Source organism: Leptodactylus fuscus, chromosome 3, assembly GCF_031893055.1.
Source record: "Leptodactylus fuscus isolate aLepFus1 chromosome 3, aLepFus1.hap2, whole genome shotgun sequence".
NCBI classification, from domain to species: domain Eukaryota; kingdom Metazoa; phylum Chordata; class Amphibia; order Anura; family Leptodactylidae; genus Leptodactylus; species Leptodactylus fuscus.
This window is the reverse complement of record NC_134267.1, coordinates 43,353,228-43,365,723: the sequence shown is the minus strand read 5'-3', so window position 1 is coordinate 43,365,723 and position 12,496 is coordinate 43,353,228. Positions and strand designations below refer to the sequence as shown.

The 12,496-nt window shown below is 42.5% G+C and overlaps 1 protein-coding gene across 1 annotated transcript in view; it reads right to left on the bottom strand.

The window, feature by feature from the left end:
• Positions 1-12,496, bottom strand: part of LOC142197305 (proton-coupled folate transporter-like) — a 150,822-nt gene that overhangs the window by 81,886 nt on the left and 56,440 nt on the right. Inside the window, exon 3 of the mRNA XM_075267497.1 lies at positions 6,524-6,621. Coding sequence (XP_075123598.1) covers positions 6,524-6,621 — 98 coding nt within the window. The remainder of the gene's footprint in view (positions 1-6,523; positions 6,622-12,496) is intronic.

The window sequence follows — 12,496 nt, the reverse complement described above, 5'->3', positions numbered from 1 at the left end:
AATGCTATACACTGTATAGCATTCGGCCAATCAATGGTGGTTCTGAATCGAATCTTTACTGCGAATAGGAGTAGTATTCGAGCGAGTACAAGTATTTCGAATACCGTAGTATTCTATCGAACACCTACTCGATCGAATACTACTCACTCATCTCTAGTCAAAATGTGTTGCAAAAACAGAGACAAAGTCATAATAAAATTGTCATTTAGGATCTCTTGTGTCTGGCAATAGTATTCACAACAAAATGACATATACCATAACATGCCATTTGTAGTTTTCCTTTCATTGCAGACATTTTATATAGTATAAGACTTGTTTCTGCACTTAGAACTGAATAAGTCTTGAATTTTAGAGAACAGTAGCAGATGACTGTAGGTAAAAGCCTACTAGATTCCGCTTTTAGGCTGAGGCCCCACATTGCGGACACGCAGCTTTTTTTGTTGCAGATTTTGCTGCGGTTTTTTGAGCCAAAGCCAAGAATGGCTACAAAAGAATCCTAGATATATAGGGAGCTCTTATATTTCTAGATTCTGCTCAATACACTCCTGGCTTTGGCTCAAAAAATGCAGAAAAATATGCAAGAAAAAAAAAAAAAGCTGCATTTCTTCAATGTGGGGCCTTAGCCTCAGAGTTTCAGCTGTCTTCCTGTAGGATCTACAGTATATTGGTAGAAGTCTTATATACATTTCTACAGTGATCCACCAACACACAATGTACATGATAACTGGGCAGTTTTTACCCATTATTGTTAGATTAAAATTTGTACTGTACCTTCAGGAGCCAGGCATCATATTCACAAAGGAAATGGAGATTTCTTGCCTGTCTTGCCTTGTCTTCAAGGTTTTACATGGAGAATTTTCAGAAATGTACTCAGAGCCCTCTTACTAATATATATGCTGGTCCCTGTCTCCCTGAACATAAGATATTCATAGACCTGTTGATGTAAGTCTTTTAGTCCAGTCCTGCTGAAGACACTAACTCTTCGGCACAAGACTGACCCAGTTATAGTCTGAGGACAAGCAGCAGGAGCAAAAGTGGAGTCAGTTAAATGCAGCATTTAGTTTAGTAAAACTGTATATCCACTGCTGTGACTACACTACTAAAAGGTTTTATCCTTCATATAAGTCCTTTAGGTTAAGGCCCCACCAGGGGCATAACTAGCAAAGACTCTGCCTTATAGCAAACTTTTGACTTGGGGATGCCACCCATGGCATAACACCCCTTTCCTGGTCCCTTCACAGTATATCACCCCAGTTACATATACTAGAACGTCCTAAAGTGACCTCCAGACAATATAATGTCCAATAGGGCCCCTCCACACAGTACAATGTCCCATAGCGGCCTCTCCTCACAGTACTGTATAATGTCCCATTGTGGCCTGCACATAATATAAGTCTCATAGCGGCCCCTCCTCACAGTATAATGTCCCATAGTGGACCCTCCACACAGTATTATGTCCCATTGTGCCCCCAACAGTATCCGCTGAAAATATTGCAAAAATGTCATGTACATCACCCATCCAGAAAACCTTCATGCAAAGTAGAATAAATATCTAATTGATTATGATGCGGCCATTAAAATGCACATTTTTTGATGGTCCATTTTATTGAATCCGCCTCAAAATCTGCCTGCAAAAAAGGCTCCCATTGACCTAGAAGCGACATGACCTATCTTGCCGCGGATTCTGCGGCTGAGTCAGCTGCAGCGTCCACGGCCCGAGACCCGCTCCTGTTTAGGGCCATTCATTCGGGCCTAATCAGGAGCGGGTTGCCGTGATGGAATGTTGATGAACTGCACCGGTATCCTGTCATGGCTAGCCGTGCCAAAAAAACACACGGCTGAATTTTCTTCCGACGTGTAAACGAGTCGTTATGGTTCTATAAAACATCAGATATTTTGCAGATTTTTATGTTTTTTTTAAGCTAGGACTAGTATAGATTAAAACAATAATGGAGAATTATAACCACACATTCACACAATAGAGCAATTAGTATGGAACACTAAAAGGCAGGGACTGCTAGCAGCATATATATATAAAAGGTTTTATCCTTCATATAACTCCTTTAGGTTAAGGCCCCACCAGTATTGATAGGAGTCCCTTTCCTGGCATACTATTCAAGTAAGGAGATATGACCAACCAGCTGTGAACCTAGCTGTTATGCCGCCAGAGGCAAATGACAGAAAGCCCCGCCCCCCCAGAGGAGGGGGCGGAGCGAATGGGGGTGGGGCGGAGCGAATGGGGCAGCGTTAGCAGGTAGAGAGCAGGCAGGGAGAGGACCTGCTCTCTGCCTGAGCATGAGGGGAGGCCGGTGGAGCAGCGCTGCGTCCACAGGGCCTCCCCAATCCACCTCTCGCTTCCCGTGCCGGGCTGCCGAGATGGTGACACTGAGCCAGTCCAGCTTGTCCTGGACTGGCTTAGGTCAGCAAAAATGCCGTGCTTCCGCAGCCCCTTTCATTCAAGGGAAGTAGGGCCACAAAATCGGACAGGAATAGAACCTATGCCATATTTTGCTGTTCAGACTGTTGGCCTGCACACTTGACCATGTAATTCACAGTCATGTGTACAGGCCCATAGAAATGAATGGGTCTCGGATAGCACACTGACCATTCAAACAGTCGTGTGCAAGGGGGCCCAGTCTAACCCTTTGGTCAGATTTTATTGCAGACGTTCCATGCATCTCTCACCTGAAGAAATCCATGAATATTCTACAGAAATAACTTTATTCAGATAAATGAAATTTTTTTTTTTTTTTAATTCAACATACATTTCTGCTGTATTTGAACTCCCTCCGCATATCTTTTAGCATCTCTTCTTGTTTTCAACAAAAAACAAAGAAGATCCCTATGAGCATTTGTATGAAACTAAAAAATACATTTATCTATTCAAGCAATGGCATATACAGTACTGCTTTTAGAAAAATGTGAACAAGAGAATGAGGCTGGGATGAATGAAACGAGCAGCTCCGATATGTAAATTTACTGTCCCAGCTTCAGCTTCAGATGGGTTTTGATTAATTAATTTAATCTTTGCTTTTATTTATTGCGTATCCGCTTACACAATTTAGTTAGTTTGGCTTGGTTGTCTGTTTTAGACAGTAGTAGCTGGATGGAAAGCTTGATTTAAAAAAAAAATATTCAAGCTCTTCTTTTGTTTCTGCAGTTACTCAATTTTCTCCTGCCAAATACATAAATTATCAGCCAAACATTTGGTCAACCATCTAATCATATCCCATAATTCACTTGCATTACATAGCTGGATTGCTGCGAGACTCATCTGTTTTGCAGTCTGAGCAGCAATTTTTTTTTATTCCTTTACATTTTACTTCTGCCTCAACCAAATTGACAAATACTATTCTGTAATGAGAAAGAAGAAAAATTCACTAACTGGTGATTCCCTAAACTGGCTCCTCTCTAATCCTGATCCCTAAAATTTAGCCTATGTTCACATTACAGTGACGTCATGACTAGAGATGAGCGAACACTAAAATGTTCGGGGTTCGAAATCCGATTCGAACAGCCGCACACTGGTTTCGAACCCCATTATAGTCTATGGGGGGAAATGCTCGTTTCAGGGGTAGGCAACATTCGATCAAATTCTACTTACCAAGTCCATGAGAGAAAAAAAGAATTGATATTTGGTTGAATATCAGGCTGTTTGAGGTATTCGATTACAATTGAATACTACGAGGCAAACGCAGAAAAAATTTGTATCCCCTCCCACCTTCCCTGGCATGTTTTTTGCACCAATAACTGCGCAGGAGAGGTGGGACAGGAACTACGACAACGGAGGCATTGAAAAAAAAAATTGGAAAAAGGGATTGGCTGGCTAAATCAGGTGACCTCCAAGTTAGACCAATGGTGGATTTAACATTTGACTAATTTGGGACTGTGAACTATGTGACTGTGAGACAGGGACAGATCTACAGGCTGGGTTAGCTAGGGATTACCTTTATTTAGGGAGAATGTTACTCACCCAGCTCTTTGGGGCTCTATCTGGTCGGAATCCCTGTCAGCTTGCGATATGCGCGAGCTGACTTTTTCCCATAGGAATGCATTGACCAGCGTTGATTGGCCGAATGCCATACAGAAGTATGGCATTCGGCCAATCAACGCTGGTCAATGCATTCATATGCCGAGATGAAGCAGAGCTGAACCTGCTACACACTCAGCTGTACCGATGTAGCAGTCCGATGCAGCAGAGCTGAGTGTGTAGCAGGTCCAGCTCTGCTGCATCTGACTGCTACATCGGACACTGCTACATCGGCTAGCACTTAGAGTTGAGCCGATCTTGACATTTCAGGACCGTTTTTAAAATCCGATTTCTGATCATTCGTCCAATTTTTGGACTACATGCTGTATAGTGTATAGGATCGTTTTTAAAATCCAATCTCTGAATGATCAGAAATCGGATTTTAAAAACGATCCTGAAATGTCAAGATCGGCTCAACCCTAAGTGCTGGCCGATGTAGCAGTGTCCGATGTAGCAGTCCGATGCAGCAGAGCTGGACCTGCTACACACTCAGCTCTACTGCATCGGACTGCTACATCGGTAGAGCTGAGTGTGTAGCAGGTTCAGCTCTGCTTCATCTTGGCATAGGAATGCATTGACCAGCGTTGATTGGCCGAATGCCGTAAATCAGCTTAGTCTGACAAGTTCTGGCCTTAGTAAAACTGTGCTACCTGTTACTTCTACTTCTTTGATGAATCTGGTAATTCTTTCTAGAAATAGGAGGCTTGATTTCTTTTCCGCATGACATGACTGATTAAAATCAATGGCATTTACAGAGGCAAAACACTGTTATAGGACATCAATGTAAGATTGGTGAAGTCCAACCCTTAAATAGAGCCCACCATTCAGAGAGCCCGCCATAGGTTTAGCGGTGACCGATACTGTAAATCAGCTCCATTAAAGAAACTGTTTGGTGACCTACTGAACAAAATTCATGTTACGGCAAACCTGATGGAGGATATTATCCCCCCCCCCCAAAATAAAAAATCTCTAATGTATATAACAGAGCTCTGAAAAATGGCATAGTGGATTGCTTTACCTCTATTGCATTTCTCTTTTACTTCATGGGTAAAGGGTTCGAATATTGTAATATCCAAAACAGAAAATATTAAAATAAAATTGCACAGCCTACATTTTAGGTAGACACTGTAACAAGGGTGAAAACAGCAGTATATAGTATATGCAATAAGCTAATAAATGTTGACCTTTAGTCACTTTCAGTTATTTTGCACCAAGTGTATTTCTCTATTTCTCTGAATATATTTCAAGCCAGATTTTTTTGTATTGGTGATAAAAAAAACCAAAAACTTTCAATGGCTTATTTCTGCATACATTTTTATACTAAGTAGAACATTTTTGCAAACAATAAAAAGAATATATGAATTTTAAGCTTGCAATAGGCAGTAAATCAAGAGCAGTCAGTATAGTGTCACCTCTAGCTTATACAGGTTATGTCACTGCATGGCCTATGGATAAATCTTCAGCTTGTAGTTCCATTCTATGGAAATGACTCTTGCATTAGTAAAAGTTAGAAAAACTTCTGGATTTAGAAAATATTAGTTAGTATGTGTTTAATGAATACAAAGATAGAGGTATGCTAAAATGCTTTAAACATGGATCCATAGAGATAATAAAACCTTGTACACTGGGTGAATAAATGCTTTGAAAAAGCAAGGGGGGGGGGGGGGGAGACCAAATTGAGGTTGTATGATAAGAATGGGGAGCACCAGATAAATTGACTACATATGGAAGGTATAGAAGAATTTTCTTTTTTTGGCTCACAATGTACATTTTTCCATATCAGTATGCTTTGTAGTATGAAAGGAAATCTACGTAAACATGGGAGAGTACATACAAACTCCTTGCAGATGTTGTCCTTGGCAGGATTTGAACACAGGAATCCAGCACTGTAAGGCTGCAGTGCTAACCACTGAGTCACCTTGTTGCCCCTAGGTATAGCATAATTTTCAATGGAGAAAGAGTTTAATCATGGGTGAACCTAGGATTTATGCCGCCTGAGGCGGACAACAGAAAGCCCCTCCCCCCGGAGGAGGGGGCGGAACGGAGGGGGCGGGGCGGAGAGGGCAGAGCGGAGGGAAGGGGGGCAGGGCTGAGCAGATGGGGTGGCGTCCACAGGCAGAGAGCAGGCAGGGAGAGGACCTGCTCTCTGCCTGAGCATCAGGGGAGGCCAGTTCAGCAGCGCTGCATCCACAGGGCCTCCCCAATCCACAGCTCGCTTCCCGTGCCGGGCTTCCGAGACGGTGACGCTAAGCCAGTCCAGGACAACTTGTCCTGGACTGGCTTAGGCCAGCAAGAATGCGGCCCCCCGGGGCCCGAAATAGCGCCGCTATTGTGCGGTGCTAAGTTTAATGGACTAGAAGATATCAAATGAGTTAGTTACAAATGTATAAATATATATTAAATTTATTTTTAATTTTTTTGTATACATTTTAAAATAAAAAATATATTATTATTCTAGACATCAAAAATAAACTCTATGATCCATTTACTTACTGAAATCAACATTTTGGATCCTGTGTACCAACCGTACAGCTCATTATTGAAATTTATTGGAGGATAACTTACAAACATAAGGGATATGGACTGTTCTCCTATAAAAAAATAAATAAATAAATAAATAAATAAATACAAGTCATGTAATACTGTAAGAATATATTCATTTTTATTTGGTATACAAAATAAAATGAGAAAAAGTATTCAAATGTATGCATACCGTACTAGATTGCTGTAGACATTGTTATTGCCAAGAATAATGTCTTCTGCTTACTCTTACATACTTAGGTGTAATACAAATTTCACTAAGTAGTTGTGAGCATATTAGTGACACAAGATGACATTGACGATCATAATACAATATGAAGTGAATAACAATACATTAGAAGAGACAAATCACTTAATATATTGCAGCTACTTGGCACATTATGCAGAGATTTCAGTGTCGAATACATTTAAAGCCGTCTATTTCTAACATTTTTTGAAAACTTAATACTCAAAGGAACATGAATGGAACATCCTGAATGAAAATGGAAGTTTTATAATGTGTTTCTTTTGAAGCCAATCCCAACATTGTTATGATGTTTGTGTGGCAGTTTGTGTATACATATACAATATACAATTTTAAAAAGGAACTTTTTTTTTTCTCTGCAGCAATAGTGCCACCCCTTCCTGTGGCCTATGTATGGAATTGCACCTCAATTTCATCTAAGTGAATTAAACAAAGATGCAATACCAAAAGCACAATATGAACAAGGGTGATGCCTTTTTTAACCCTTTCTAAGGAACCCCTTTAGGCTAAGGCCCCACGCGGCGTGAACACATTGCGGTTCTTTCCGCATTGCTTTTAAGAGAAAGTTCACAGAGTTTTCCTCTGCAGACTTTCTCTTTACATTATATCTACGGGAAAGCTGCCGGCGTTTCCGCAGATATAATTGACATGCTGCAATTTGCAAATCGCAGCTTGTCCACGCTGCGATTTCTTCCGCAAAGTGGGCATGGGATTCGCATGAATCCAGTCCCCTTTGCTTACACTGTAAAACCCCACGATTTTTCCTGCAGTGTCTCCGCTGCGGGGAAATCATGGCGTTTACGTCCCGTTGGGCCGCGGCCTTAAGGAATTTTAGTGTTTCTCTAATGCCACTTACTATATAAATGGCTATCCTTCAAGTCAAAGTCCAACCCATTATAGGGGCCACACGGTGGCTCAGTGGTTAGCACTGCAGCCTTGCAGCACTGGGTCCTGGTGTTCAAATCCCGCCAAGGGCAAAAAACCATCTGCAAGGAGTTTGTATGTTCTCCCCGTGTTTGCATGGATTTCCATCCCATCTTCCAAAGACATACTGATAGGGAAAAATGTACATTGTGAGCTCTATGTGGGGCTCACAATCTACATTTAAGAAAAAAGAGAAAAAAAAGTCCAAGCCATTAAAAGACATTGAAACATATAATTATCCATGATGAATAATGATCATCCAATGATGAATAACACATCCATCTCTACTTCCACTATCATTGAAATGCCTCATGTTCCAGCCCACAATACCCTCTATATTATAAAAATGCAATACCAAAAGCCAGAGTATTAGATATGCGCCACTGCACACAATACCACATGCTGGAGGATTAGATGCACACGTCTGCTCACAGTTTCACACACCGCAGGATTAGATACATGCCACTGGAAACAATACCACACGCCGGAGGATTGGATACACGCCAATGCATACAGTTACACATGCCGCAGGATTAGATACGCGCATCTACACACAATTCCATATACCGGAGGATTAGATATGCGAGTCTGCACACAGTTCCACACGCCGGAGGATTAGATACACACATCTTCACACAGTTTAACATGCTGGAGGATTAGATATGTGCGTCTATACACAGTTACACATGTCACAGGATTAGATACGCACGTCTTTACACAATACCACATGCTGCAGGATTAGATACGCATATCTGCACACAGTTACACATGCTGGAGGATTAGATACACAAGTCAGCACACAGTATCGCACGCCAGGGGATTAGATATGTGCATCTGCACACAGTACCACACGCTGGAGGATTAGATACACGCATATGTACAAAGTACCAAGCGCCAGAGGATTAGATTCATGCGTCGTCACACAATTCTACACGCAAGGTGGTTAGATATGCACCACTGCACACAATACCACATGCCAGAGGATTAGATACACGGCTCTGCACAGAGTACCACATATTAGAGTTTTACTCCAGGTTTCCATAGCAACCCAACCATTTTTCTTCACTGCTTTATGTCAGCTTTAAAGGGGCAGGGCGCTGTGGATGACACTGTTAAACAAGGCCACATACACACAGCTTTAATCCAGGTCTCCATAACAATCGTAGGTTTTTCACTGACATCCGAAATGAGATACACATGATCATATTACATTTATGTACACACACAAATATATTACAAATACACATATACAAAATACACCATTGCAAAACTGGACAATTCTTATGGGGCCACTGCACAAACAAAAAATGAAATATACCCATGCAAAGCCAGGTCCTCCTGCTAGTATACTATAAATTACATCAGCACTGTAGGGTGTTCAACTACCACTGACCATTGGCTGAGAGGCTTTCAGGTGACACCAGAATATCACAGTGACTCAGATACATATTGATACAGATACAAATTATCACTTATTTGGTTTCATTAAAGGGATTTCTTCCCTTACCTTTCGATGTCTTCTCCGTGCTGCCGTTCCTTAGATATCCCAGTTTTTGTCCATATGCTAATTAGTTTTCTTGCAGCACTGGGGGCGCTCCCTGTGCTGTTAAAAAACTATCCAGTGCTGCCTTCTTTTGTTCGACGCCTCCGCCTCTTCTTTCCTGTTCAGGAAAATGGTGACGGACATATGCAGTCACTGTGCAGCTTTTTGAAGATGTGATGGGATGAGGAAGAAGAGGAAGAAGAGGCAGAGGAGGCGAACAAGAAGAAGGTGGCACTGGAGAGTTTTCTTGCAGCACTAGGGACGTCCCCAGTGCTGAGAGAAAACTAAATTAGCATATGGACGAAAAACGGGATATCTAAGGAATGGCGGTGCGGAGAAGAAAATCTAAAAGTAGGGGAAGAATAGCCTTTTTTAAGGCTATTCTGACGTGGGTTTGGCTTAAAAAGGGATTCAAATAATAGTATCCCTTAAAAAAAAAAAAAAAAAAGGATGATTTGAAATATTTTGGTAGAACCCACATAGGAGTGAATTAGTTTGCCCTTCCCTAGATTTCATATTTAGGGTATTGAGGTTACTGCCTACTGTGATTCAATTTACATAACATGAAAGTAGTCCAATTGAAAATTATGTCCCTCACTGTGTATTTTTAATGTTTTTGCTAGGAAATCTCCTGGTGAATACCATTGCTCTTGTATCTGTCCCCAATAGGTACCCATGAATAGTACAGTGAATACTGTACAGCATACTTTTTACTGGATGTCTCTGCATGGCTTATCATAGTCTGTATGATTTTACAGGTTCTTTAACATCCCTATTGCCCCCCCTCACTCCCCGGCTGCCTCACAGTTTCTCTCATTAACCACTTCTCTTGGTCTTTCACAATGTTCTTCTTCCGCCAAACATATAGATGGTATCACGATTGATCTAGTCTTCCATCGACTCCTCACAGTCTCTAAATTTTCTAACTCTTCTCTGCCGCTCTCTGACCACAACCTTCTATCTCTCACCATCAGTGCCCTCTCCCCTTCACAAGATGCCCCTACCCATCACACATATAGGAACTTGCGTACTATTGACACCCAGCACCTCTCAGATACTCTGCAGTCCTCTCTGTCCCCATCTCTTCAATCTCCTGTCCCAATCTGGCCACCAGTCACTATAATGAAACCCTCAAATATGCATTGGATGAGGTTGCTCCCCCCTCCACTCGTAAAGTCCCACATAGGAGGCAGCAACCCTGGCACACGCCACAGACACGATTTCTCCAGCGATGCTCTAGGTGTGCCGAACGTCTCTGGAGAAAATCACGCTCACCTGCAGATTTCCTCCACTTCAAGTTTATGCTTAAAACATATAGCTTTGCCCTTTACCTCACCAAACAAGACTATTTCACCGCCCTCATCTCTTCTCTCTCCAGCAACCCTAAAAGGCTTTTTGAAACCTTTCACTCCTTACTCACACCCAAGGTACAGACGCCATTCACAGACCTTAGTGCTGATGACCTGGCCATGTATTTCCATGATAAAATTGATAAGACCCGTCTGGAAATTACTGCCCAAGCCCCAGGTGGCATTGATCCCACCACCTACGATAGTACTGATCCCCTCACCAGCCGCACTTCAGACTGTCCATTCTCATCTTTTGAACCTGTTACAGAAGAGGAAGTCTCCCAGCTACTTTGTTCATCTCGCCCCACAACCTGCAGTAGTGACCCCTTCCCCTCACACCTTCTCCAATCTCTGTCCCCTGCTGTCACTACTTACCTTACTAAAATATTTAACCTCTCTCTCTTCTGGAATCTTCCCATCCTCCTTCAAGCATGCTGTTTTAACCCCGCTACTGAAAAAACCCTCCCTGGACCGATCCTGTGCTGCTAACTATCGACCCGTCTCTAACCTCCCCTTCATCTCTAAACTCTTGTAACGCCTGGTTTATTCTCGGTTAATCCGTTATCTCTCTGCTAACTCTCTGCTTGACCCCTTACAATCTGGTTTCCGCACTCTGCACTCTACTGAAACAGCTCTCACAAAAGTCTCTAATGATCTACTAAAGGCTAAATCCAATGGTGACTTCTCTCTTCTTATTCTTCCGGACCTCTCTGCAGCTTTTGACACTGTTGACCATCAACTTCTCCTCACTATGCTCTGCTCAGTCGGCCTCAATGACACTGCGCTCTCCTGGTTCTCCTCTTATCTCTCAGACCGCACTTTCAGTGTATCATTCGCGGGCTCTGTTTCCTCCCCTCTTTCCCTTCCTGTTTGGGTTCCTCCGGGCTCGGTCCTTCGGCCCCTGCTCTTTTCTCTCTACACAGCCCCCATTGGACAAACCATCGCCAGATTTGGCTTCAGGTACCATCTTTATGCTGATGACACCCAATTATACACATCTTCCCTTGACATCACCCCTGCACTCATACAGAACACCAGTGACTGTCTCTCTGCTGTCTCTAATATCATGTCCTCGCTCTATCTGAAACTAAATCTCTCTAAGACTGAACTACTACTGTTTCCACCATCATAATAGATCTGTCCCTGATATATCCATTGCAGTCTCAGGCCTTACTATAACTCCTAGGCAGCATGCCCGCTGCCTCGGGGTCATATTTGACGCAGACCTTTCCTTCACCCCTCATATTGAATCACTCGCACGTTCATGTCACCTCCACCTCAAAAACATCTCCAGAATACGCCCTTTCCTTACCAGAGATACACTAAAGACACTTATTGTCTCTCTGATTCATTCTCGCCTTGACTACTGTAACTCCTTACTAATCGGTCTTCCCCTCACTAAACTCTCCCCTCTACAATCTATTCTGAATGCAGCGGCCAGGCTCATCTATCAGGCTAGACGCTACAGCGATGCCTCTGGTCTGTGCCAGTCACTACATTGGCTGCCTATTCATTATAGAATAAAATATAAAGTTATTACTCTCATCTACAAGGCTCTCCATAATGCCGCACCTCCCTACATTTCTTCCCTCATCTCTGTCTACCGCCCAACCCGTGTTCTCCGCTCACTCAATGACCTAACACTTACATCCTCTATTATCAGAACCTCCCACGCTCGTATACAAGACTTCTCCTGAGCTGCACCACTTCTCTGGAATGCTCTACCCCGGACAATAAGATTAACTCCCAACTTCTACAGTTTCAAATGCAAACTAAAGACGCATCTTTTCAGACAAGCCTATCACAATTCCTAATGCACAAAATTGTCTGAACACTGTATAAGCAATGCCACCCCTGCTACCTCT